The 26374-nt window shown below is 45.0% G+C and overlaps 2 protein-coding genes across 2 annotated transcripts; one reads left to right on the forward strand and one right to left on the reverse strand.

Moving 5' to 3' along the window:
* Positions 1-8503: 8503 nt before the first annotated feature.
* On the reverse strand, positions 8504-16886 carry pafah1b2 (platelet-activating factor acetylhydrolase 1b, catalytic subunit 2). The gene is made up of 6 exons (XM_080779386.1): positions 16748-16886; positions 16088-16175; positions 14838-14927; positions 13546-13662; positions 10748-10870; positions 8504-9649 (listed from the first exon to the last, which is right to left on the reverse strand). The coding sequence occupies exons 2-6, from the start codon at positions 16172-16174 to the stop codon at positions 9368-9370; spliced, it is 699 nt and encodes a 232-aa protein (XP_080635512.1). The 5' UTR covers position 16175; positions 16748-16886; the 3' UTR covers positions 8504-9367.
* Positions 16887-17836: 950 nt separating this feature from the next.
* Positions 17837-25791, forward strand: mpzl2b (myelin protein zero-like 2b). The gene is made up of 5 exons (XM_080780598.1): positions 17837-18052; positions 21198-21367; positions 21608-21818; positions 22341-22512; positions 25080-25791. Exons 1-5 carry the CDS (start codon positions 17992-17994, stop codon positions 25225-25227), a joined length of 762 nt encoding a protein of 253 aa, XP_080636724.1. The 5' UTR covers positions 17837-17991; the 3' UTR covers positions 25228-25791.
* Positions 25792-26374: the final 583 nt, after the last annotated feature.

Raw genomic sequence — 26374 nt, forward strand, 5'->3', positions numbered from 1 at the left:
ACTGACAGATTTTGCAGGTTTTCATGGTAAACTATATAATGGTTAACAATAATTGGAGAAGATCAGCCTATAGAGTTAGGAGTTAAATAATCCAAATAAACAGCACAAATATAGAAATTGCTAAATTGTTCTTGCGAGTTAGCATTACTCTTACATTCGGAATGGTAAAATATGCTACTAACAAATGGCATACATTTACTGGGCAATGTGGCCGTCTCCATGTGGAGAAGGAACTGGTGGGAGCCTTTATTAGTGCTACGTTTTCATGATGAAATGGCTCCCTCTCATGGTGAGAATATGCACTGCTCAATAATTTCTTTCTTTTTTGACATTCTATTTTTTTTTAATCCCCCCTAGAGATGAATTATCCCCACCAGGCCAAAAGGCGAGGGATGTTTTCAATCTTGAGTGTCTGTCTGTTTGCCTGTCTGTCCATTTGGCTACTGGCGGATATATATATATATATATATATATATAGAGGATCTGCGCTCCGAGGATTGCACTTTTCTAGTTTCATCTGTGAAATTAACAACATAAGGTTTTACCCCCCAATAAATTACTACATGTTTTATTGGAATGCTTTACCATATTTGCACTTAAGAACAAAAATAGTGCAAATATTACACCACATAGACTCCCACTATCTGAACTTCCACACAAATACTATCACTCAGAACCCACAGTCATCTATTCCAGCTTCAACATGTATTATACAAATGGTCACTTCCTTAAAAGTGGCACACACACAGCTTTTTCAGCAACACTTAAGGCACACACACACACACACACACACACACACACACACACACACACACACACACACACACACACACTGTACACTGTAACAGCTATTCAACACAAAGTAAGACTGCCATAGGGGGGGGGGGGGGAATAAAAAACATAAAATAAACGAGTATAAGCTCACAAACACATTTTTTTCACTATGACCTGTGGTAACATTTACTGTGACATAGACAATATACGGTATATCTCTGTATGTAGCGAAGCATTGTGCTACTTCCACGTTAAAATATATATATACACACCAACGTTATGTACTCAAAACGCAAGTGCTTTGATGACAGGGCTGCATGGGAATAAACTATTACGCATGACGTATCTCGGAGAGAGTCATTAAATGTGAAAGAGACAGGAAGAGCTGATACGTAGGTATGCAATAAATAGTATAGTATTAAAATATCTACTGTATGTATGAAGGAGTGGGGAATTGCCTGTATGGAAATTCCTTAAGCTGCTTTCTCTTTCTTTTATACTATATTGTGACATATTAGTAACTTCGGGTTACTTCAGTAACCTCAGTTGTATAAGTGACTCGAAGAAGAGAGTCATATGGGGTCCGAGACACTTGGTGGCGCTGGAGCACAGAACAAAACATAAACTCACGAGCTAATTTATTGGTTCGTGGAGCTGTCACTCAAGGCGGCGCCTCCGGTCCTGACCCGCAGGTATAAAACCGGTGGGCGTACACGCCGAGTCATTCCTATCAACCATTTTTCTGCCGCTTGCCAAAGCAGACGGGCAGTACAATGACTCTCTTCTTCGAGTCACTTATACAACTGAGGTTACTGAAGTAACCCGAAGTTGTCTAAAGTGCCTCTCTCGAAGAGAGTCATATGGGTCATCATAAAACTCCCGTATGATCACCCCGGCTGACAGGACCGCTCCACGGTCCCCCTTTTTCCAGAGAGACGTCACGTGAATGTGCGTCCCTCCCGCAAGGGAGACTGAGAGGGTTTTTAAAGGCCAGGGGCCAGAAGGGACCTCTTGACCAAAACAAAAAACAGTCAGACTTCCTGACTCAAATGGGCGGCAACCCCCAGGACTGCATGTCCCAGGGTTGCAGGGGCCACATCCAGGTTATAAACGTGGCGAAGGTCGACGGAGACGACCAACTCGCCGCAGCGCAGACATCCTGAATCGGGACTCCCCTGGCCAAGGCCCAGGATGCAGACAAACCTCTTGTAGAGTGTGCACGTAGACCCTCTGGGGGTTCAGAACCACACGAGGTATAGGCTAACCTTATAGCCTCCATAATCCACTGCGAGAGTCTTACTTTCGAAATGGGTTTACCCTTCCACTGGGAATCCCAGGCTACAAAGAGCTGCTCACCCAGCCTGAAGGGGGCAGTCCTTGACCTGTAGACTTTCGGGGCCCTCATAAGACAGAGACAATGTAGTCTCCTATCCTCCACCGAAGAGAAGGGAGGAGGATGGAAGGCCGTGAGATCCACAGGCGAGCAGCCCGAGGGAAAGGTCTTAGGTAGAAATGAAAGGTTCGGCCTGAGCGTGACCCTGGTGTCATTACCACTGAATCTCAAGCAGCCGCTGCTCATTGAGAGCACGTGCATGTCACCAGCCCGCTTTGCTGTCGTCAGGGCGACAAGCAAAACGGTTTTCAGAGAGAGGAACTTCAGGTCCACCGTTTCCAGTGGCTCGAAGGAGTCTCTCATCAAGGAGTCCAAGACTATCGTCAGGTCCCACGGGGGGACCAGAGATCTGGCGACCGCTCTGAGGCGCGCAACTCCTTCCATGAACTGACGGATCAGCAGGTGTTCACTGAATGGTCTGTTGTTCATACCAACCTGATAGGCCGCTACGGCCGCCAGGTTGATCTTGACTGAGGAGAGACCAAGACCCCTGTCCAAGAACTCCTGTAGGAAAATCAGAATGTGTCTCACAGACGCCTGAAAAGGGAAGACCTCTTCCTGTCTGTCCGAGCACCAACGCTCAAACACAAGCCAGGCAGTGTTATAACGTCGTCTGGTGGAGGCAGCCCTGGCACCAAGGATCGTCTCTACGACATTCGGAGGCAGGCCAATCGCTTCTAGCGACGCCCCTTCACGGGCCAAACCCAGAGATCTAGGTCCTGAGGACGTGGGTGAAAGATCTCTCCTCCGGCCTGGGTCAGCAGGTCCCTCCACAGAGGAAGCTGCCATGGTTCTTTGAACAGGAGAGGGACTATGTCCTGTCTCCAAGATCCCCAGGCTGGAGCTACTAGTAGCAGCTCTGATCCCTGATCCCGCACCCTGGCTAGGACATGCGGAATCAGTTCCAACGGGGGAACGCATAAAACAGAGAACACAGGCGAGAGGACCGAAGTCCCCCCTGCCTGTTGATGTAACAAACCGTCGTGGTGTTTTCGGAAACGAACCAGGACGTGGTGACCTCTGAGGAATTGTTCGAATTCTCGGAGTGCCAGGAACACTGCCAGTAGTTCCAAGTAGTCGATGTGGGAGGAGCGTAATGCGGCATCCCACACGGCCCTGGCCATCCTCCCGTCGTGGGTGGCGCCCCAACCGGAGAGGCTGGCGTCGGCGGTGACCAACCTCCTGACTGTGGGGAGACCCCTCGGGACCCCCTCCGTCAGAACACCTCTGTTCGACCACCATTACAGAGCTAGAGTGCAGTTCGAGGACACTGTCACTCTGGTCGAAAGTGCGTGTAGATCGCTGACCCGCTTAGCGGACGTCAGGGCGACCAGGAGGGCTGGCTTTAGTGTAAGACATTTCAGGTCAGCCGTCTGCAGTGGTTCGAAGGGCTCATTGTTTAGAGCCCTGAGGACTGGAGACAGATCCCAAGAGGGGACCAGGGGTCTGTCGACCCTGTGTACCCTGCGTACGCCCTTCACAAACCGTTTTGCCAGCGGATGTCTCCATACTGTCTGGTCGTTAACGCCCATTTGGCAGGCCGAGATGGCTGCTAAGTGGGTTCTCACTGAGGAGAGGCCTAGACCTCTGTCTAGGAACTCCTGCAGGAATGTCAGGGCGTAAACTACTGAAGCTTGGAATGGGATAACCTGGTTAGGTCGTTCTGAGCACCACTGCTCGAACACACCCCAGGCTGTTTCGTAGCGGGTCATTGTCGACTGGGCTCTGGCCTTCTGAATCGTTGCGACAACATTCGGAGGGAAACCGGCCTCAGTCAGCATTAGCCTCTCACGGGCCAGACCCATAGGTCTAGGTCCTTGGGGCAAGGGTGGAAGAGGGATTTCAGCCAACGCTGAAAAGGCCTCATATGGAGTCTGTCCAGACCTACCAGAGAGATGGCCGAGGCCATGAGTCCGGCCATCCGTAGACACGTACCCAGTGGAAGTGTGCGGCCTGTCTTGCCCATGGTCACGCACTTCAGGAGGTCGTTGACCCTGTCCCGACTCAGCGGAGCCCTGTAGGAGACAGAGTCCAGAGTGATGCCCATGAAATCCGTGGATTGGGTAGGCATGCTCTTGGCTAGGTTTATCCTGAAACCCAGTGAGGTCGCATGGGACACGACCCGAGTCGTGTTCCTCGCGGCCTCCTCTGCTGAATCCGAACATAGGAGACAGCCGTCTATGTAACTGGACACCCATAGACCCAGAAGTCTCAGGGGTGCCAGAGCGGCCTCCGTACAGCGGACGGAACACTCTGGGACTGAGGGACATCCCGAATGGAAGGACCGTGTACTCATAAGCCTTTTCTTGGAACCCAAACCGCAGGAACTTCCTGTGAGGTGGGTAAATAGGGATGTGGAAATAGGCGTCTTTTAGATCTATGGATGTGAGCCAGTCGCCTGGGCGTATGGAGCGCACCAGAGACTCGGCCGTCAGCATCTTGAACTGAAAAGACTTGAGGTGCCTGTTGAGTATCCGCAGGTCCAGGATGGGACGTAGACCCCCCCCCCCCTTTTTCTTGACCAGAAAGTAGCGGGAGTAGAGCCCGCTGCGACGCTGGGCCAAGGGTACCTCTCTGACGGCATCCTCCTCCAGCAAGGAAGCTATCTCCTGTTGGAGAATCAGACCCTCCGGACCCCCGGCGTTGGTGAAGACGACCTCTGAAAACGCTGGGGGTGTTCTGCGAACTGGAGTCTGTAGCCCTTCGCTATGGTGTTGAGGATCCACGGGGATGCTCCGCACCACTCCCACTGTGCCAGGTGCTTGGCTAGTGGGTTCTCTCCGGCTATGGGAGGCACGCCCCGCCTGGGGGTAGTGTTCCCTAGCATGTCGGAGAAAATTGGGCATGACCCGTCTCCCCAGTGGCGTTTTGGTACGCCACTGACCTTATGCCCTGCCCCACTGCGTCGGGGGGGGGCCCATGGGGCCCCCGTGGCAGTGGGTTCATGTCCCCCCCTCCGTGGATATTGTTTTGTTGTCTTTTTGTATTGTGGCATAGCCTGTACTACAGACAAAAAATGCTGTACTTGTGCAAACAATATCGAGGGACCTGGCTACAGGGACGCCCAGGACGCCCACCTGTGCCATGGTCCAGAAGCGCATTGCGGGCGGACTGGACGTGCAGTCCGAGACTGCTACGTCCGGTGCTGGGCCCGGCGCATGGGGGGAGGGTAGGGAGTGTGTTACTTCGGCTGCTGGTCAGGGCCTCGCAGCCTGGACGCTGCACCTCCACGTTGAGGGTGATCCTCTCGAGTGCGCCTCTGAAGAGGCCTCCGGGGATGATAGCACCCTCGGAAAACTCTCTCTGGGCAACGGGATCCAGACCAGGTGAGGCTTCCAGCCACCTAGCATGCTCTGAGGTGATGGAAGCGGTGGCCATAAGGCCGGTCAGGTCGGTGAGTCAGTACGTGAAGGTCACAATTTTCTCATGTAGGAGACGAACTCTAGCCAACTGTTCAGGAGTAGGGCCGTGGCCCCTCTCCTGAAGAAGGGAGCTCTGAAGCATTGAGAGCGTCGCGGGGTAGCCGGGAGAGTCATGGGCTCCTTCCAGCTAGCCGTGTAATGTGCTCTGAAAAACCTGGGACAGGGGAAGCGGTGGTCCCCCGACAGTGATTTTTGTCGTGTACATACTGTGCAGCTTGGCCACAGACCCACCCATGGTGGGGATCTGTGTCAAGAGCTTTTGCCTTTCTTTGGGGAGCGGTCCCGGTGTGCAGTCTGGGGCTGCTACACCCTGGACGGGGCCCAAGGCATGGGAAAGCGTCTGAGCACGCTCCTCCTGGAGACGGAGTTGCAGGGTCCGATCGGCCCCTCCAAAGACGCTGTGCCGGTCGTAATCCTGGCAGCCGTCACGTTGGCTGTTGGACAGCAACGTGAGGCATTCAGTGACCGTATGAGAGCAGCGTGAGACAATAGCCGAAGTAGCTCCGATGCTATGGCTATGTCATAGACGAGTTGGTGTGGCACCTTGAAAACAGCCTAACTGGAATGCTAAACATTCTAGGGTGGCGTCGGCCATCCAATGAGGTTGCTACTCCCGACCTCGAAAAGGTTAGCTAAACAGCTAAACAAACCTAGCTTCACAATGTACATACCTGTAATGTTGAGGGAAGCAGTCGGTTGTCGAGGGTCGTCACGTCGAGTGAGACTCGTGCCTTCGGCCGCTGCGTGAAGTAGTAGCAGTGTCGGTGGAGGCCTCCCGCTGGAGGGAGAGCAGCACCCAGAGCAAGCCGGCGAGGCCTGGCTGATGTCTTGGGTCTGGCTCCAAGGCCTGTTTACCAGTGAGGTGAAGAGCATGTGGAGCTTGTTGTTGGCGGTCCGAGCCGCCTTCCCGGCAGGGGAGGAGCCCAGGAAGGACTCGTCACGGTGTCTCTGAGACGCGTCGAGGTTGAGGGGTCTGAAGAGAGAGGACGAGGTGGTGGGCTGACTAGATCCCGCTGGAGGGAGAGCAGCACCCAGAGCAAGCCGGCGAGGCCTGGCTGATGTCTTGGGTCTGGCTCCACAGGTCTGTTTACCAGTGCGGTGAAGAGCGTGTGGAGCTTGTTGTTGGCGGCCTTTATCACCCCCGCAGGCCATCTTGGGTGTTGGTGTAGCTTGAAGAAGGAACCAGCAGTCCAAGACATTGTAGAAGCACTTCACTTTTAAGTTATAATATAATATCATTATATAATAATAATATATACTATAACAAAATTGTTGTGAGGAAAAGCTGTCTGTAACTCACAAAAACCGGATAAAAAGAAAAGTGGTGGTGGAGTAGAAGAGTAGGACTCGTGGTGCACCACTGGGAATTGGGGAGGGCTGTCGCCACCCCCGCAGGCCATCTTGGGTATTGGTTGTAGTCTGAGGAAGAATCAGTAGCCCAAGTGGAAACTTCTTTAGTCAAGAGGTTGTTACAAACCCTGTTGAAACAGAGCCTTGGAAGGGGTCCATCATCGTGGCCATCTGTAGCCATGGTGGAGATGGCTTGTTCCTTGTCTTATTCTCAAAACCCCTTTTTTTATTTCATTTTAAGATATAAAAAAAAAAAAAAAAAAATTATTTATTTAGCACCACTACTAAATAAAAATATTTTTCTCACTTAACTCCCCTACTATAGAGGGTAACGTGAAGCGGAACACACACAGTGGTTAGCCTTCAGTCGACGGCTGAAGGCTACCCCACGTGTTGTTGCTGGCCCACCGTGTAATGGAGGGAGCCAGGGAGACCCTTTTCTTGTCCCCAATGCGGGGAAGGGTTGAGAGAGAGTGGGGAAGGGTTGAGAATGCGGCCCGTCTAGCCTGCGGTAGATGTAGACGCTTACAGCGCCTGATATTCCCAGGCGGTCTCCCATCCAAGTACTAACCAGGCCGGACCCTGCTTAGCTTCCGAGATCGGGCGTGTTCAGGGTGGTATGGCCGTAACGTACCGGTATGCCCGCCGTCACCGAGAGGTGTAGAAGCGAGGCTGCGGGCTGCGGCTAGGACTCAGATTAGTCAGCGACTAACGAGAGGCTAGCCGTGGAGAAAAGAGGCGGCAGCAACGCTGAAGCTAAACCACAGACAGGCTGACGGAGCTAGCTGACAGCTAACAACGCTAGCTAGAGGGTAATGAGAGGGAAGATAGAACAACAAGCCGCCGGGCAGGCTCACTTGTGTTATGAGTCTTATTTGACTTATCTGCTTAATAGCTCGTAGAGAGAAAAACACCTTCTTGTGGCTGCGAATCCCCGCGGTACAAGTCGGTTTTAGACTCGTCCGTCTTTCGGGAAAATACAACTTCAACAGCCGGTGTGAACTTTGGTGTACTCGTTGTGCTGTGTGCATCCAAGCGCAGAAAAATGTAGGAATGACTCGGCGTGTACGCCCACCGGTTTTATACCTGCGGGTCAGGACCGGAGGCGCCGCCTTGAGTGACAGCTCCACGAACCAATAAATTAGCTCGTGAGTTTATGTTTTGTTCTGTGCTCCAGCGCCACCAAGTGTCTCGGACCCCATATGACTCTCTTCGAGAGAGGCACTTTAGACAACTGATGGGAATGAATTTTGATTCATCCTTCACGCAATTATGTATTGTATCGGGGGATTATATGTCCCTGGCTATCAGACGACAATAAATCATATCTTCGTCTATCATTTGTATTTTAGTTGTTGAAGAGAAGAACTTGTAAAGCTGGCATCATCTTTAGCTACCTGATGTAGGATATACCCTGTTGCTCTTGTGTTTAGGGTTCACAAAGGGTTTTGGTACACCAATAGGGCCACTACGTTAACTACCATGTTAACTACCGTTAACAAATGTCCGGTATTAAACCTGGTTGTTTCCGACTGATCCTGTATATATACACCTAAAGAAAATATATATGCAACTCTTTTAATTATGAGGATTTGGCTAATATGCAAGACATCTGTAGCACAAAATCCATTTCCAGATGAAAGCTAGTTGACCCCGTCTTCTGAAACAGTAGCCTTAAACTTTCCAAAAATGGTTTGAGTGGCCAGTATTGGACTGCCTACCTAAACAAATACAGTGATTACGGTAAAGTTGTTCATGTAGTTTTCCCTACCAATTACAATTTACTATAATGCATGATTGTGCATTTGTAATGCATTGTTGTAACCACACTGCACACATATTTTCTTTAGTCCACTCCCTTCACTGGTCATGTCATGTGTCCACACTTGTACATTTAATAAATGTTTGTGTTGATGGCCTTTTTGCCTTTTCTTTTGCTACATTGTGCCAATGCTGTACAATAACTTCAGGTGTATAGGCCCCTGTCATTTTTTGAAGAAAATGAGAAGTACGTCATCTACATAGGGTCTATGAATAGCTCACCCTATGTCCCAAGGACCGTGTATTATTTATAATATGCATGTGTGTGTGTCATTGTCGTCTTCCATTGTCTCAGCATATTTGACAGTGTTTCAGACTGTCCTCTTGCAATAGTGCTACTACTGCAGTCACAGGCTCGAAATCAGTAAGTCTCTTTCGGCATACTCCGACTCCGTATTCATGCATTTGTTCCCACTCTCCTTTGTATGGGCTCACCCATACCAGGGGGCCTATCCTCTCTTCTCTCCGACTTCATCACGGGCCCCCTCTTATGAGTAAGCCCTTTCCCCCTCAAGAAGCCAGGGGCATGCCTCCCTGCACCTTCCTCTACAGCAGTAGGTGAGGCATGCCTCTGGCCGAGTGTCTTCCTCGGCTATACAGTCTCCCCTCAAACAACAAGCGAAGGCCTTCTCTCCTCGGGCGTCTCCTCCAGTATCTGCAGCAGAAGGTCACAGATGGGCTTGGATATGGTGCGGTAGGCCGCCTGCGTCAGGTGCAGGAAGTCAAACATGTCCCGGGTCGTGATGGCTCCGTCGGAGTGCACGAACCACGCTCCCACGTCCAAGAACTGAGCCTGGCGCAGCCGCGGCAGCCAGGAGCGGAGAAACCCGTTCACGGCGGCGTTCTTTTCTCGCAGTGGGTTGGGCAGCTCCCCGCGTGGCAGCAAACCCTGAAATTAATTATGGATTACTTAGCCTGGGAGGCACACCATTTGGGGTTCATGAAGCCTGGGGTGCATACCATTTGGGGTTCATGATCAGGTCGGGAGTGGATGATAACTCGCGTCATGGTTTGTAGTCATCAGGCCGGAACCCCCCAAAACCGGAATCAGAATTGCCCCAAAATAATTCCCAGCGATCAAGGTCATCGTAACTTTATGGCCCTACTCGGATGCCTGAAGGTCTTTGGCCGAAACGTTGCCAAAAATAAAGTGTTCGTATTGCAAGTGCAGACGTCTTTATGCACTTTATGCATGTTTTCTTGAATTCATTGAGCCAGTGTGCATAAGACTTTGTTCCCTGTATATGGTCTACCCAATAAAAGCCTTGATGTGGCGGATGAGTTTCTTCAAGTACTTATTGGAATAGTTCGTTTGGTATATCCATCTTTTATTCCAACTCGTAGCGATTGGCGAGACGAAAAACAAACGGGGGGGACCAAAACAACGCGACTGGAATAAGAGACTTTTTTTTATCATCCAGTCTAAAAAACACCTAGACCGGATCTCTGATAATGTTAACCCCATGGTATCCCTAAAATAAAACATTTCACTTAAAGTAGAAAAATAGCATACTGTATAAGCTTGTGAGTTTGTAATGTAGACCTTTCCGTTTGCCTTATAATATTTTGATATTTTCTTCTGCATTGTGGTTTTATTCTTATTTTTCCACTTTCAAAAGTCCTTTTATGCGTTTCTTTTGCACTCTTAATCCTCTATGTCTTAATGTTTTGGGAACGGAAACAAACAAAGCACACACACATCCACCCACTTATGTAAACCGTTTTGATTTGCCGCGTTGACAGGTGCTATTATAAATACACTTGCCTTGTCTTGCCTCAGAACAACAAAAAGGAAATTGTAGACAATTTGTTGAAATGCAGGTGTGCCTACAATTGACTTTGTAGCACATTAAAATGTGAGTAGTAGTCATTGGTGTGAATGCTTTTTCCCCCATTTTATAGCCACTGTATATAATTTACCAGTCAAAGCGTTCCCTTTAGCTCTACAGAGATGTAAATGTATGACATCAAGTAAATAACAACTTACCAGTACAACTACTTTTGCCTTGGGAAAGCGAGAGGTGAGCAGCTCTGCGATGGAAAGAACACCCCCTGCAACTTGCTCCGCTGTGTGTTCATGATTGTTGGTTCCTACCCACAGCACCACCGCCTGCACCGGAGGACAAACGGGAGACATATTCTGTTGGGTCACTGGTCGCCAGGGTATAGATAGCAACCAGGCTGGTCAGCCTTCGCCATGAAATTATTCTTAGTCAGTCCCCGTTATTTAGGATAGAACTAATTGTTACGTTATGATCCGATTGCCCATGGCTGTGTACTTGTACGTGAATACACAATGTACTTGGATATGTATTGTGTATTGCCTGTAAGCATACTTTATAGTTAGCTACTGGAGACATCTCAGAAAGCAAGGTCAACTTGCTGCAGCTAGGGATTGTTATGTCTCAGTGATTGTTAGTCACGTCATTAGGATCCAACAGCTATATATTTCCTGTGTGTATAATAAATCTTGTGAACCCTTGGCGTGATACAGTCTAGTGTCCCGTTATTTAATTTTGTTCTCCCGGACCCGTCGACCGCCGCCGTACCAAAGGAATAATTCAACCGGATTGTCACACACCACCCAGCCTGCACACACACTACCGGTCTGCCAGAACCAGACGAGGGTCCAATTAGAAACACAACACTAATAAACTCAGGTTTATTTATATAGCCAATGGCTGCTGAGGTAGGATTCAGAGTTTATTCCTGCTGAATGCAGTGTTTAACAACCCATTCTGACCGGGCACCCATTTTGGTGTCGGCATCATGTTATGCTTTAGCTATTGAAAAATAGCAGATCTACAAGCTCATAGTGCGCCACCGAGTGGCGCGCTACGAGCTTGTAGGTCTGCTATTTTTGAAAAATCGAAGAACGACTGTGACATTTTTTGAATCTGATCTCAGGTCAGAATGGGTTAAAACTGAACATATTGGTATCAATCCATGTCACCGTCACAGCTTTGGCCATAAATCATCATACATAAACAGACCATTTTCCGTTTATTTTTTAGAGCGTAACAAATCACTGTGGAGTTAGTCATGGACGTTTTAATGTAATTTGAAAATCAACCCTTCCTTTTTGCAGGGACGTTTTGTGTCTCTAGACCTTTCACACGCATTTGAAATGCAAACAAATGTTACATTAACGTTTACTGTCGAGGAATTCTGGATCAATCAGGATGCTGAGGCTGAAGTAGTCAGAGACATTTGACATACTATAAGTTATACGTGTATTGCATGATATCAAGAAGTACATCAAGCATACAGGTCTGAGAGGTCGAGCACTTCACTGCTGAGACAGACGGATGAGATCTGACCATATTTATACACAAAGATAGCGAAAGCTTATGTTACAGTCACAAGCTGTAATTTCTTTACCGGGTGTACGGTACCAGTGGGAGATGCAGGTTTTCATATTAAATGTAACCTATGGTCGCAGTTATTACATTCAAAAGTTGACTGTTAAGCTTAATTTATACTCCATTGCACAAGGGTGTCCCTTGCCAAGAAGTACAGAAATAACAAGCTAAAAAAGGGCTTCGATGTGATGTGTCCGTTCTTTTTGGTGGGCAACATACTATAAATTAGGCTGCAATGCACTGAATAATGGATGTGTTGAGTGAAGGGGGCCGCCACCTTATGCAGGGCTGACGACAGCAGTTTCAAGAGCAAACGTGCATGAATAACCAAACCAGTCATGTCAGTCAGTCAGTCACAACTTTGTTCTACTTTTGATATGAAAATCTGGCATGCAGCAACAGAAGGTGCAAAGGCTATCTACTTGGTATCTTGTACGTCAGCTGCGGGACATCAGTGCTTGACATAATGCTTCCCTGTTCCTAAATAACAAAATTGGTTACCCAAATGACATTTCTATGAATGGTGGCGATTCATAAAAATGTATGCCATACCGTACCAGGTCAGCATGAAGTGCCGTCTTCAGTCTACTATATTTCCAAGGGTGAAGGACACCCTCACGTCACACATGCTCGGCACACATTTGTGGGTCGTGGACACATTTTTATGGGTCCCTTTATTTTTGGTTTCCTATATTTAGTTTTTAATTATTATTTTAAATATATATATGTGTAAAAAAACTAAACATTTCATGATTTTTTTTATTTTTTATTATTATTTACATTAAATAAATCTAAGAAATTCCATAAATTAGAAAACAAATGTTTAAAAAGTAGGGGAAAATAGCCGATCTACAAGCTCACACCGTGGCACGAAGTGACGGCGTTGTGAGCTTGTTGGTGTCCCGGGCAAAAGTCTATTTATCTTTTGGGTCTTTTTGGGAACCACACTGGTCTAGTAAGCAAGCACGGTCAGGACCTCGCCAAATTAGTGACGCCCAGATTGGGGGTTCCAGATCAAGTCAAATCAACACTAGTCCGATCTGGCCCAGAACATCACCCGATTTCAACCGACATAAATTCTGCCCACTAAGACGGATGTCCAGAGAGAGTCCGATCGAGGCTACAGATCAACTTGTGTCATACCATAAGTCAGATCTGGCCCAGAATAAGCTATTTTAACTGGTGAAAGGCGTCCTGGAAATGACGTAAAGATCACCCCCGTATGGGCCGTGATCTGGCCTAGTTCTGGACGTCATCATGGCGTCATTTGGCTTGCTGGGAATATTGTCAAGTACATCGTACCATGCATTGATGTTAGTCAATGAATGGGCTATTAATATTAAGAATAAGAATTAATTCAGTTTCTACCTCTCCTTGGTACAAGTTTGTCCCTTCTGGCTCTGAACAGTGTGTTCTTTCTCACCTTGGGCCTAATGTTCTCCAGCTCTCCATTCTGCAGCCTCCACAGCACGTTACAGGTGGTGTCTCCCCCGATGCCAAAGTTTAGAGCATGGAGAGGAGAGAATAACTCTCTCCAGACCTGTATATGGACAGCAGAACATATTGCACATGGGTTGCATTGGAATGCCTGCTTTATTAAGACCAACACATACCATGTTATTGCATGATTCTAAATCAGATTTTTTACATGAGCTGAACCTCCCTGATATTTATTTTTTGGGGCTTTAAAAAATATATATAGTTGCACGGTAGAGACAGACAGGAAACAGGGGGAGAGAGAGAGAGAGAGAGAGAGTGAGAGAGAGAGAGATGGGGAGAGAAATGCAGCAAGTTAGTCAGGATTCAGGAACTGGACTCGAACCCACTAAGCGATGTCAGTGTCAATCTTGTAACTTTTACATTTTAATTATGTCTGGACTCTGGAGCACAGGATTAATAGGCAAAGAAACCTAACATTTTGCCTTTTGGTCAGTTAACTCTGAACAAACTTGTTGAAACGTTACGCAACTGTAGTACTTCTTATTAATGACCTTATACTCTAGACTTCTACACCATGTGTGGAACCCCTGGACTGTGTGGCCACTTCCCAGAGTCAAAACAAACCTCAGGGAAATACATCTGTCCCTTGGCTTGTAGAGCCCCAGTGTAAGCCAATCAGAAGCTTCCGATGCAGGCTTTTTTTTTTCCCCCTCTGGCAAAACCCAGACATGCTGACTTGTGATTCCAGTGGGTCATCTGACCACGTGAGACTATCACACAATGCTGGAATGCTTAGACATTCACTCACTATGATCTTCCTTTTGGGCAATAAACGTTAAAATGCATAGCTGGAAATGAGAAGCAACTCACACCGATACGGCTCAAAACCAATGCCAGAACATAATTAATAGCAAACTTCCAATAATGTCTATAATGTCCTCGGTTTAGTTAAATAATATAATGTTCATGTCCGTACATTGTGAAATCACAAATGTAAGTCATATCTATTTGAGAGATACTGGACATTGGACAAGTGAGAATTTCATAAGAGTTCCCTCATTTTGGTACCGATTTGGTCTTCCTGAACATTTCACACAATACACAAGCAGTCACTCACACACACACACACACACACACACACACACACACACACACACACACACACACACCATGTGATCAGTCAAATGATGTGTTATACAAAGGCAAGTAGTAAAAACATCAGTGGTAATTCATCCATTTGTACAAATATAAACAAATGGACCCATCTTCTCTCACCTCATACTGCTGCATAAGCTGAACCATAGAGTCTCCGACAAAAAGCACATCTGGTTCAGCATCTTTACACTCCTGTACAAATCGTGTATGCTGCAAAAGAGACAACTTGGTCACGACAACAGGGTTGGACTTGGAATTATGTTGTTAATGCAGTGGGTTTACAAACATTATGTGCCCATTCTGCTCAAGAAACAACCCAACATGTTTTATCACTCTGTAATTACTTACCGGTATATGTATTTATTTACTAATGTCAAATAAAAAAGGTAGGATAAAAAATAAAAAATAAAAAGGTAAAAGCACTATAGTCTGATAGTAATCATTCCTTTAGGCTAAGTGTATGTATGTTCAGTAACAGTGTTAGACCTGTCTCTCCAGTTCTTTAAAGGACCACTTCACCACTTTACAACCCATCTTCATATAATAGGTCCTCACTAATAATCATGATAAAATGTCACGATTTTTTTCTACTCAGTCTGTGTCTCATAGGAGGGCTGTGGGCAGTTTAGAAACCGTCTTCCAGTGACATCATCATTAGGCAGATATTTTTTGAAACAAGATTTTTTTACAAAAATGTTTAGATTTTCATTATCGTGAGAACGATGGCTTCCATTTTTGCATTGCAACTTTTCAGGACTAGAAAGCCTGCAGTTTCTAATAGCTTGTATTCCCCATCGATGATGTCACTGGAAGACGGTTTCTGAACTGCCCACAGCCCTCCTATGAGACACAGACCGAGTAGAAAGAAATTGTGCCATTTTTTCATGATTATTAGAAAGGACCTATTATATGAAGATAGGTTGAAAAGTGGTCCTTTAATAAACAGAAAATATTTTTTCAGGCAGCTGAGGGGACACTCAACCAGTTAAAAATGTGAATGCTCATTTATTTGTGAAATTAATATATTGTTATTCCACCCCTTTCCCCCTCGCTGTATACGTTTCTTTTCCCTTTTTTACCTCCTCTATGAGGATTTCCTGTTCTATATAGAAGTGTATATTCGTACATCTCTAAATGTTTTGATGAATTGAAAATGGTGGGCCCTATTGTAAACAAGTGTAATGCTTTATGGCGTCGTCCACTCACACAGTTAACAGTTTTTGTATCGAGTTGTACTTGAAATGTACTGTCATTCTGCAAACTGTTCAGTCAAATCAATCAATCCTGTAACCTTTTTTTTAATATAAAACAGGGAATTGCTGTTGTGTGAGCGGATTATTTATTGACAGACTATTTAGCTAGCTACCCACCAGTGACATCCAGCGTCCATCTCCTAGCACGTCCTCCACTGCCTGGGCTACTGCAGCTGGATTCATGTCATGGTCATGGTCACTCATCCTATAAGAATATGGACATATTATATATCCGTATTGTTATTTCTCACCCATCAACACACACACTGCAGTGCAATGGCATAACGGTGATGCTGACCATTACTGAATGAGGGAATTCTATAGTAGGGTTAATACGTTCAAATTACACATATTTTGCACCGACTGCAGAACGTCGCACCAGGAAACGATGGTATGACTATTACAAATACAATGCAGCATGTTGTTATTACCGTAACCGTTACATAAATGCAGACAGTTGAATACACCAATTCCAATATGGCACGTGTTTAGTAGCTCTTATCCATAGCCCTAATGCTTAATTCTGCCTAATGCAAGGTAGAATTAAGGCATTATAAGGCTATATGGACCAGACCATACAGTGGCGCACACTGTGCAGTAACAGTACCATGTACACTTTTAGCTTGCTATGCTACAGCTAATCACTGCAGACCAGAGAGAGAGAGAGAGAGAGAGAGAGAGAGAGAGAGAGAGAGAAATGGTGCAATTCTGCTGACCACGAACTACCATCGGTGTAACTATAGTTAGTTAGTTCCATGGTTCAAGTTGTCTAGATACCTGCAGGCTGATAGTTGTCGTCCCTCTGCAGCTCCTTCAGAACAAACACACTACGCCCAAGGAGGAGCTAAAGCAGCACTTCTGTCCTCGCCTCGCCTCGGTCGATGTCCCAGCGGTGCTGCTGCTATGATGATGATGATGATGTAACGGTGATGCTTTACCGTTAATGTTTTAGCTGGTGGTGGTGGTCGCTAGAGACAACAAAAGGAGGGCCAGGACTCAGTCAGGAGCATGCAGATTGCAGACTCGAGCTAACACATCAAAGAGGAAAGAGCCGTCGGCCCCAAAGGGAAAAGATGTCCCGTCCTGTCCTACAGTCCTCCTACGCCCCCCCCCTGAAACTGACATGACACAACTCGCGCGAACTGGATCATGGGCGGGACCCGCGGGAGAGTAGTCTTTGTTGTTCATAATAAATCACTACCACCCACCTACCAGGCTACCACCTTCTATTTAAGTAATAATAGAAACTAGTAAATATTTTTTCGGGGAATATTAATTTGCCACGCTTGACAGCTATGTGTAGACGGTGACAACAAAGGGTCTCATATTTTATTCTCTCTTCGTAAACGGTGACAAAAGGGGGAGAACCCGTTAGGACCCCGAAGAAAAAAAACATGGTTTCGTTTTGTTCTAATTGGGTATCTCGGAGAATCTGAGGGCCTCTGCTGCTAGTCTGCAGCATATACTAATTTAGATTCAACATTAGATCAGAATCCGCTATTCTTGTAATGCGGCAGCTTGGCCACGAGATGGCAGCAAATAGTCTAGGGAGAAATCTTTTGACATAATTATTCAATGTAGGGTGTAGGCTACACTTTATCTGGTCTTATTATGGGGAAATAATACAGCAGCAATTTCCCCCAATCGTTGATGAGGGGATTACTACTATTATTCCAAACGGTGTCGCCAACGTGTAGAAAATATGAAACCAAACGTGCCGGTGTGGCTCTGCTGCAGAAACAGGTTCTACAGAATGCAGGTGCCATAAACGTCCGCCCAGAAGGCAGGACTGAAAGGTGTGTGTGTGTGTGTGTGTGTGTGTGGGGGGGGGGTGGGTGACTGTTTCTCCAAATGCGTAATCTGCTACAGTCACTACACACAGTACACACTTCCGTCAGTTCGCCATTCTGCACGGAAACACGTTCATGATTGTCGAGTCGCTAAACTTATTTACATGCCCGGGACTTGAATAGACGGTTTACCTGCCTGGTGTTAGAAGGGCAGAATAAATAAACAGGCCTATGTATCGGATATGGATTCAGATGTGTGTTCTTTTGGGGGGAGGATACGTGGTGCTGCCAGGTGAGAGCTGAGGAACTTCCTTGTGCTTGTTTGTGCTTCTAGTGGGATTTGCTTATGTTTAACAAGTGTTTAGCAAACATTATGTTATTTGCACACTATTGACACCAATGATTTCCAATACGTGCGATTCGTATTGAGACGATACTCCCAACTTCCAAGCAATGTGTGGTGTCTCTCTCTCACGAATATTCTCAGTAAATTTAATTTAATTTAAATGTGTCTAAGTTTCTTTCCTAATATAGTTAAACGTCTTTATTTGGATTTATATACTTCATAGCCTGTGTTGTTGGAAAACAAAAGTGTTGCAATAAGCCTATAAGTTATAGACTACACTGATGTTTTCTTGTCCTACGTAGTTGTGATCGCTTCTGCTTGAGTAGTCTTCAAGCTCAGATCAGGCTGATTGATTCTTGATTGATTGATTGATTGAAGTATTCATTAACAGTTGGGAATGCAGAATGGGTACATTTCACATGACAGCACAACTCAATACAAAGACTGTTACTGTGTACGACACACCCCCTTTCCCCCTCACTGTATATGTTTTCTTTTCCCTTTTTACCTCCTTTATGATGATGATTTTGGCTATATAGAAGTGTCTCTAGATGTTATGATGAATTGAACAAGGTTGGGCCCTCTTGTAAACTTATTGGGCTTATTGGGTCGTCCACTCACAGTTAACAGTTTTTGTATTGCGTTGTGCTTGAAATGTACTGTAATTCTGCAAATTGTTAATAAATACTTCAATCAATCATTATTCATTACACTTGTTTTACAACAGGGTCCACCTTTTTCAATTCATCAGAACATATAGAGAGGTACTGTACACACATATACACTTCTACACTGCTGCATGTGCCTTATTCAGTGGAGCTGTTTCTATATGCATACTATTTATTGGAGTGATACTGTTGAATCAAATTCCAGTGGGCTGGGTGTGGACTGGTGAGGAGTCTTGATTTTCTGGTTGAAGACAGTGTTAAAAATGAATAGGCCTTCGTTGCCATGATGTTGTCAGATATAAGATGGAATGTGACTGGGAATGGTTAACATTTTTTTTCCCATTGCAGATATTTTAGTTGATGTGGACATGTCATGTGTGTATGCAGTATGCACTATTGAGTTTATGAGAAGCAACTGACTACTAGGCTATAGCATTGATTGATTCATAGCCCCTTTCGGGACCCTCGGTTACCTATGATTACATCTAATTTCACCTTGTTAAGAGTGGTTGGCCTCTCAAGCTGCAGATGATATAAATACATTTATGTGACTTCACTGCAGTCTTTTCAGTCTTCCAATCCCCTCAGGAGCAGTCTCATAAAAGGAGTGTCATGGGTCTCACAATGGGTCAGTGAGTGTGACCAGTGGCGCAACACCCATTAATTGCCAGCACCATGGTCTCACGAACCCATAAACGATATCGAACCATCTATTATTGTATAAACCACACACACGAATTAGGATAAATGTTTCTTTTCTGTTTAGAAAGAGGGCATACGATCCTCTGACTGAATGTAGTCAATCTACAAATTCCAAGAAGTTTTGTTTGGACAACATATCTACTATTTCCATTCCTGCAGTCTCCCTTTTCACCCTCTGGGCTCAGTACTGTCATTAATGATTAAGCTGTGTGCAATGGCATACATACAGTACCAATATCCTCATGAACACAGCACAGGCATCACTGTATCTATCATCTGCCATTCGATTGCATTGTCCTGGTGTAAAGTAATAGTACATTGTCTGGTTTGGTCACACAACCTCTCAAGACAAATCAAAGCTGGAAAGAGTAGTACGTCGCGCATCAAAAAACATAGGATGCAGCCTCCCTACACTTTCCTCACTCTATTCCACCAGAATAATTAGGAAGGCAAATAAAATCATTGCAGACAACTCCCATCCTGCACATCACCTCTTCAATCTCCTCCCATCAGGCAGGAGATATAGAAGTATCCAGAGCTCAACATGTCGCTTCAGGGATAGCAGTTACCCCGTAGCCATTAGACATCTGATCTCATAGTACATGCATATAGCACACACAAAACTGAATGTAATTTCCTATGCTGCTGGTTTTTGTTTTTGTATTGTACTGTCCTTCTTGTTTGTATATCTATGGTTGTCTGTATATGTTGAGTATGAACCAAGACAAATTCCTATCAACTTGTTGACATGGCAAATAAATTATTATTATTGAATTGAATGAAACTAAAGCAATGAAGTTGTCATGAGCCATCACTTAATTCTTTTCAGGGGGACTGCAATGATTGCATGCAAAAAGAGCTTCATGAACTTCATGAAGAGTTTTTAGGCACCATTTTACTGTCGGCAACATATTTTAGAAATACAAGTCAAGAACCAGTGAACACCAGAGATATGAGGCAATGCAGCTCCCATTGTAGAAATAAAGATAATGGGTTGCACACACCAAGAATGCGTTTTTATTTTTGCATGATGGAATGACAGACGTTTCGGCTATCCAGCCTTCTTCAGTGTGTCACTGATGAAGGCTGGTGAAGTGTGAAGGCTGGATAGCTATCTGGAAGTTATCGCAATGCAGTTCCCCCAACTGTCAAGGACTTTTGTGGGCTTTTTGCCTTCACTAGCTAAGTAAACAGAGGAAGGAGTGAGCTGTTGTTTTGAGTGAGAATTTACATTAAGGTCATGTTCTCCTGTGTGTGTGTGTGTGTGTGTGTGTGTGTGTGTGTGTGTGTGTGTGGCCTCAGGCTGCGACAGCAAGGGGGTTGCTGTGCTCAATGTAGGTAGGAGTCAGCTGGGGCACGTGGGTGGGTGTGGGCAACCTCACTCTTTAAGCTCTATCCTGTTCTTTCCCTGACATTTATACTGGGCTTCCTTTTAAGCAGAAATGCAAACAATATGAATGTATGTGATCTGGAATAAAATGTGTTTCATTTAGCAAAGTGTACTGTGTGTGTGTGTGTGTGCGTGCGTGCGCGCGCGTGCGCATATTTTTATAACTAGACCTGTACGTGCAGCAAACTAAAAAGCTTTGTTTGCTGCTAACTAACGTGTGTGTGTGTGTGTGTGTGTGTGTGTGTTGGAGAGAGAGCTTTGCAGGAGTGCATATCTGCTTTTGTGTACATTTCTGTTCCGTTAAGTCCTCTCTCACTGGCTTGTTGCACAGGGCTGCTGCCGGTCAACGGGATAGAGATCTTCACTTCAAGTGAGGTGGAAGCAGTGAACGGGACCAATGTCAGACTGAAATGCACCTTCAAGTCCAAACTCCCGATTTCATCCAACACTGTGACTGTATCCTGGACCTTTCATCCCCTGACCCCAGGACCGGAGGAGTCTGTGTGTGACAAACAGATCTTTATGAAATCCACGCACACATTTTAATATTCCACGCTGTTTTGCCTGTGTTGCATCTGCACGTTGTTAATGTGTGTGTGTGTGTGTGTGTGTGTGTGTGTGTGTGTGTGTGTGTGTGTGTGTGTGTGTGTGTGTGTGTGTGTGTGTGTGTGTGTGTGTGTGTGTGTGTGTGTGTGTGTGTGTGTGTGTGTGTGTGTGTGTGTGTGTGTGTGCGTGTGCTAGGTGTACTACTACCAGGAGACGTCATATCCTCCCACAGGCGGGCGTTTTAAAGACCATGCCGTGTGGTCAGGGGACATTGCGAAGCGAGACGCCTCCATCACGCTGCATCACGTTGCGCCTACCTTCAATGGCACCTACATCTGCCAGGTGCAGAACAAGCCAGACGTGCACGGGAAAAATGGAGAGATCGTGCTTAAGGTCGTCAGCAAAGGTCAGTTCGCAAGTCCCGCTGATGGACACAACAATTGTATCTTTACTTTACCCAACTGTGTAGGCAAATATCATAATTTATGGCCTGTTTTATACTTCATTCTATTGCACAATGGTGGCATGGAGGGAAAAAAAGTGGCGAAAAATAACCGATCTACAAGCTCACGTGTCATATCCCGACACACTGTGAGCTTATAGATTTGCTACCTCACTATGTTTAAAAAAAAAAAGAAAATCATTAATCGTATAACCAAGGCAAACATTTGCCCAGCCATAATAGAGGGTATGTGCATGCATAAAGTGAATGGCAATTCACTGGCAAAGGGGAGTGGAAAAGTGAGTTTAACGTTGTTTAATCTTTAATGCAATCAGATAAGGACTTTTCTGTTTGGATGGATGGGCTGTCGATGCCAGAAAGTAGTTTTTTCTTTTGTCACTCAGTGGGCGTTCCTGCATATCTTCAGGGTATGATGATGATGATGATGATGATGATGTCGTGGCCTGTATGTATGCCTCTTTGCAGTGGCCCTTTCTGACCTGGGAATCCTGGCCGCAGCGGTGGGAGGAGCCTGTGGGTTAATCCTAATCCTTTTGGGCATATTCGTGTGGGTGAAGTACTACCGGAAGAGACCGTCGTCCGACACGGACGTGGAGCTGCATGCACGGGAGCAGGACTGGAAAGAGCCCACAGTGTGGTGAGACGAGCACCTGCATCCTCTTCCTCCCTCCTTCCACCGGTGGGTTGTGCGGAGTCTGCAAGGGGTTGACTTTGTGGAAAGACTGGTTGGGTGTTTTGGAATGGCCTTTTTTCTATGCACCCCGACCCCCCCCCCCTATTGTGAACCTGCCAGAAGTCTTGTAGTTTACACCAGTATTAGGGTTAATGTGCTCTTACTGTTTACTTTAATCACACGGCAGGTCTTTTAAGCACACTGGATATTTTTTTAACCTTTTAATGATTGTAGACAGAGTTACTGTTCTTCTTACTATACTGATTTTCATGGTTTTTATCATTTGTTTTTAAGTCACAGACAGTGTACAGACATGGATATGGTGGGAGGAGTTTTCTAACAAAAGTGCCGTTCTTGAAGCTTGTTCACTGACCTCAATTCACAGCAGTAGAGCTACAAGTACTAAAGAGGCTCTTAGACTGGTTCCCAAACACTGGGTGGGGACCATTTGTGGATCGCGAACGCGTTTAAAGTGACTGCCATTATTTTGTATTATCATTTAAAAAATGCACAAAACTCATAAAAAAAAGATCATCATCATCTGATAAATACAAGTAAAAAATAATCAGAATCAAGAAATTCCATTAATTGGAAAACAAATGTTTAAGAAACAGTGAAAATGGCTGTTCTACAAGCACAGTTCTTGCTATTTTCACTAGTTTGGGGTCCCGGGAGACATATCTTCATATCATTCTTTTGGGTCTTGAGCTAAAAGGTTTGGAAACCACAGCCCTTTATTATAAATGACTGAATTACTCTCGTAGCAACAATTTCAACAAATGAAGAATGCTACAAAGGGTTATTATTAAAGCAATATGTTTAACCACACAATTTGTCATCTGTTTTCAAATCTACTCACATTCATGGGATGACATAGTATCTCTACAGTATGTAATTGGTGCAAATTTGACTGCAAATTGATCCTTAAAAGTAAGCTAAATACTCTTAGTCTAACTGCTGTGAATTGAGGATGGTCAGTTATTTTTGCCTTATGCTTAATTAATTGTGTCTGCCTTATGTGCCTGTGTCTGTGGGTTTAAGTTAAGTGCAGAGGACAAAAGCAGGTGCAGATGAAGGTTTTCCTTACTTTGACAAAAACAAAACACAAATACAGCCAAAATAAGATTTATTTCAACATAACAGACAACCTACCTACCTTCAACTGTGAACATACTATACAGTATAAGAAGAAATGAGTGCCTCAAGGCCAGTGACTATGATGTTTTTGATGATAAAATAGAAAAACAGGAGAGCTATACCAGGGCATTGTTAGAATGGTCTTGTTGGTTCAACAAAGTGGAAAAACATCCATACTCAAAAGGAAGATGAGCCCAAGCCACTCACAGTATACTCTATTATGAAGTAGCCTGGTATTAAAGGTTTTTTTACTTTACGATTGACTATCTTTTTTTATGATGATGATAAATTAACTAATATAGTAATCATGTGTCCACTGATTGACCCCTTGCATCAGTTCTTTGTGGTGGTCTGGAGGTAAGATACTATGTATGGGTTCATTCCAAATCAAGAAGTCTGGATTCTCCGTGGTTTCTTTCTGTTCTGCTTTTGGACGTTTGGTGAGGTAAACTAACACAGCTTTGTTTCATTTATTACATCTTGGATGGGATATCCATCTAGGGGTGCAAGAAGGAAACGCAGTCAGTTGGTGTTTTTCTGCAGGGCTGTTTCTGTTCAATCACCGCAGATGCTGCCTAGACTAGATTCAGAGAAAACGGCCTTTTAAAACCGGGACTACCTTTTACGCAGAGCCTCGGTTTCGATGGGCACTGATGGGACCCTTGTTTTACAGCGCCGGATACTACTAATAGGGCGGTGTTGTATAACCTCACAAAAACTATGCCTAAACCTAACCCTAACCTCACAAAGACTATGACTAAACCTAACCCTAACCTCACAAAGACTATGCCTAAACCTAACCCTAACCTAACAAGTGCCCCCTCAGCGACCATCGACTCCCAGGCTCTGCGAAAAAGGTCATCCCTTTTAAAACCGCCCAGAAACATGAACTGGACTCTCCTGACCTGTGTTTCCTTCTTCCGATTGGCTACGGCCGATCACGTGACACGCGCATTGACACTGGGTTACAGGTGCATGATGGGAAGCAGAGTTATTTTGGGATGCATCTTGGGACGCAAGAGTTAATCGAACTAATCCTTTCAACCAATTGTAAGACATACTAGCGATAATCAATAATTTAATTAAATAATCCATTAGTATCCCTATTTGGGCATGTTATAGGCGAATAGTTTATAGTTAAAAAGAAAAAAAGTGTAACCAATGTTTTGAGCTATTTTAACTTATTTTTGCACGATCCCATTGTGCGACAAATAATGCTTAAGTTGTTCATCGATTTGTTTTGTAATTATTTTTTTATAAATATGCATCTCGATTATTCTATTAATTGAAAAATGAATCTATAGAATAATTGTGAGGAAACGCCCTAATAGTTAAAGTTGAAGCCCTAACAGCGTGGGGGTTCATGCATGTTATGTGTTTGTGGGGTTCATCAGTAACCTCGAGGAGGCAATTCATCTGAAAACAGTGGAGAAGGCAAGCAGTGGAGATGATGAAGAGGAGGGAGACAGTGGAGAAGAGGAGGAGGAGGAGGAGGATGATGATGACGACGACGACGACGGCGGATTCATTAGTTGCGGTTGATTGATTGGTTTCAGGTTCACTCTTGATGGGGTAAAACCTTTCCTGTCATATCACTATTCATTATTACTATATAAAATGAATGCCGAAAGGAGAAGGGATCGACACTGGATCAGCTCGGACAGTTTAAGCCGGAGACATGAAGATTGCAAGGTGGAATCGTCAGTCATTTCTTGTACCAGAACCTGAATAAAAAAAGGCTTAAAGTGTCCGAGCTGCTCCTGTGACGCACCAGCCTATAGCAGCATTATAGGCAACAGATCCAAACTTGGAAATGTGAATTTACAGTACATTCTGGGCAGGTGGAACACAGTTTATTTTATATATTTTTTTTTATGTATAACATTGCATTCAGATAATTTCAAACAGTTGCTCACAGTGGGAAATACTGTTTTTTGATGCTTGTTAGCATTGAAATATTGTTAGAAATTGAATGTAAGAATCATTGCAGCCCTTTAAATGTTATTGCCTAATGCCCTCCTTGAACCTACAGTATATCCACTGTCATCAATGGTCCACCAGGGTAGTATTAACCAGAAAACTAATACATTGTGTATTATAAAATACATTTTAATAAATTGTCTTAAATTTCGTTTAATATGTTTTTGTCCCGTGTTATGTTATAAGCCACTCCTAGACAATAAAAAATCCTTTCCTGTTAATGTATCCCATTGTAACTCGGGAGTGTATACAAATGGATGGAACATTTGGATACATCTGTACACTCTCAAGGTCATTTCACACCGTCTGCGAACGGCGTGCGTCAAAATACTTTATTTGATGGGAAAGTTGGACTATCGGTATCTCTGTGAGAGAGTGACTACGTGACTGCGTCGTGCCCAATTATGCATTAGAAAGTCTGTTAACCCTGTTAATGAATGAACAGATGTGGAAATGTTGGCCTAAGCTACTGTGAGTGACCACCACACCACAGTCTATTATGTGATGGGCATAAGGCCTGAACATAACCAGATAATCAGTGGAATTGTCTGGTTGTAATTCTATGGTAACAGTATTCATGACATTGTTTTAATAAACAGATTAACCAATAACCATGATATGCTATAATAATATTGGATCCGCCCTTATATTTGCTGTATTTGTCACTATGTTTGCTTATAGAGTTAGATGTGTTTTAAGTTCAAGGACA

The sequence above is a fragment of the Protomyctophum bolini genome (assembly GCF_963924005.1).
Source record: "Protomyctophum bolini genome assembly, chromosome: 13".
NCBI lineage: Eukaryota > Metazoa > Chordata > Actinopteri > Myctophiformes > Myctophidae > Protomyctophum > Protomyctophum bolini.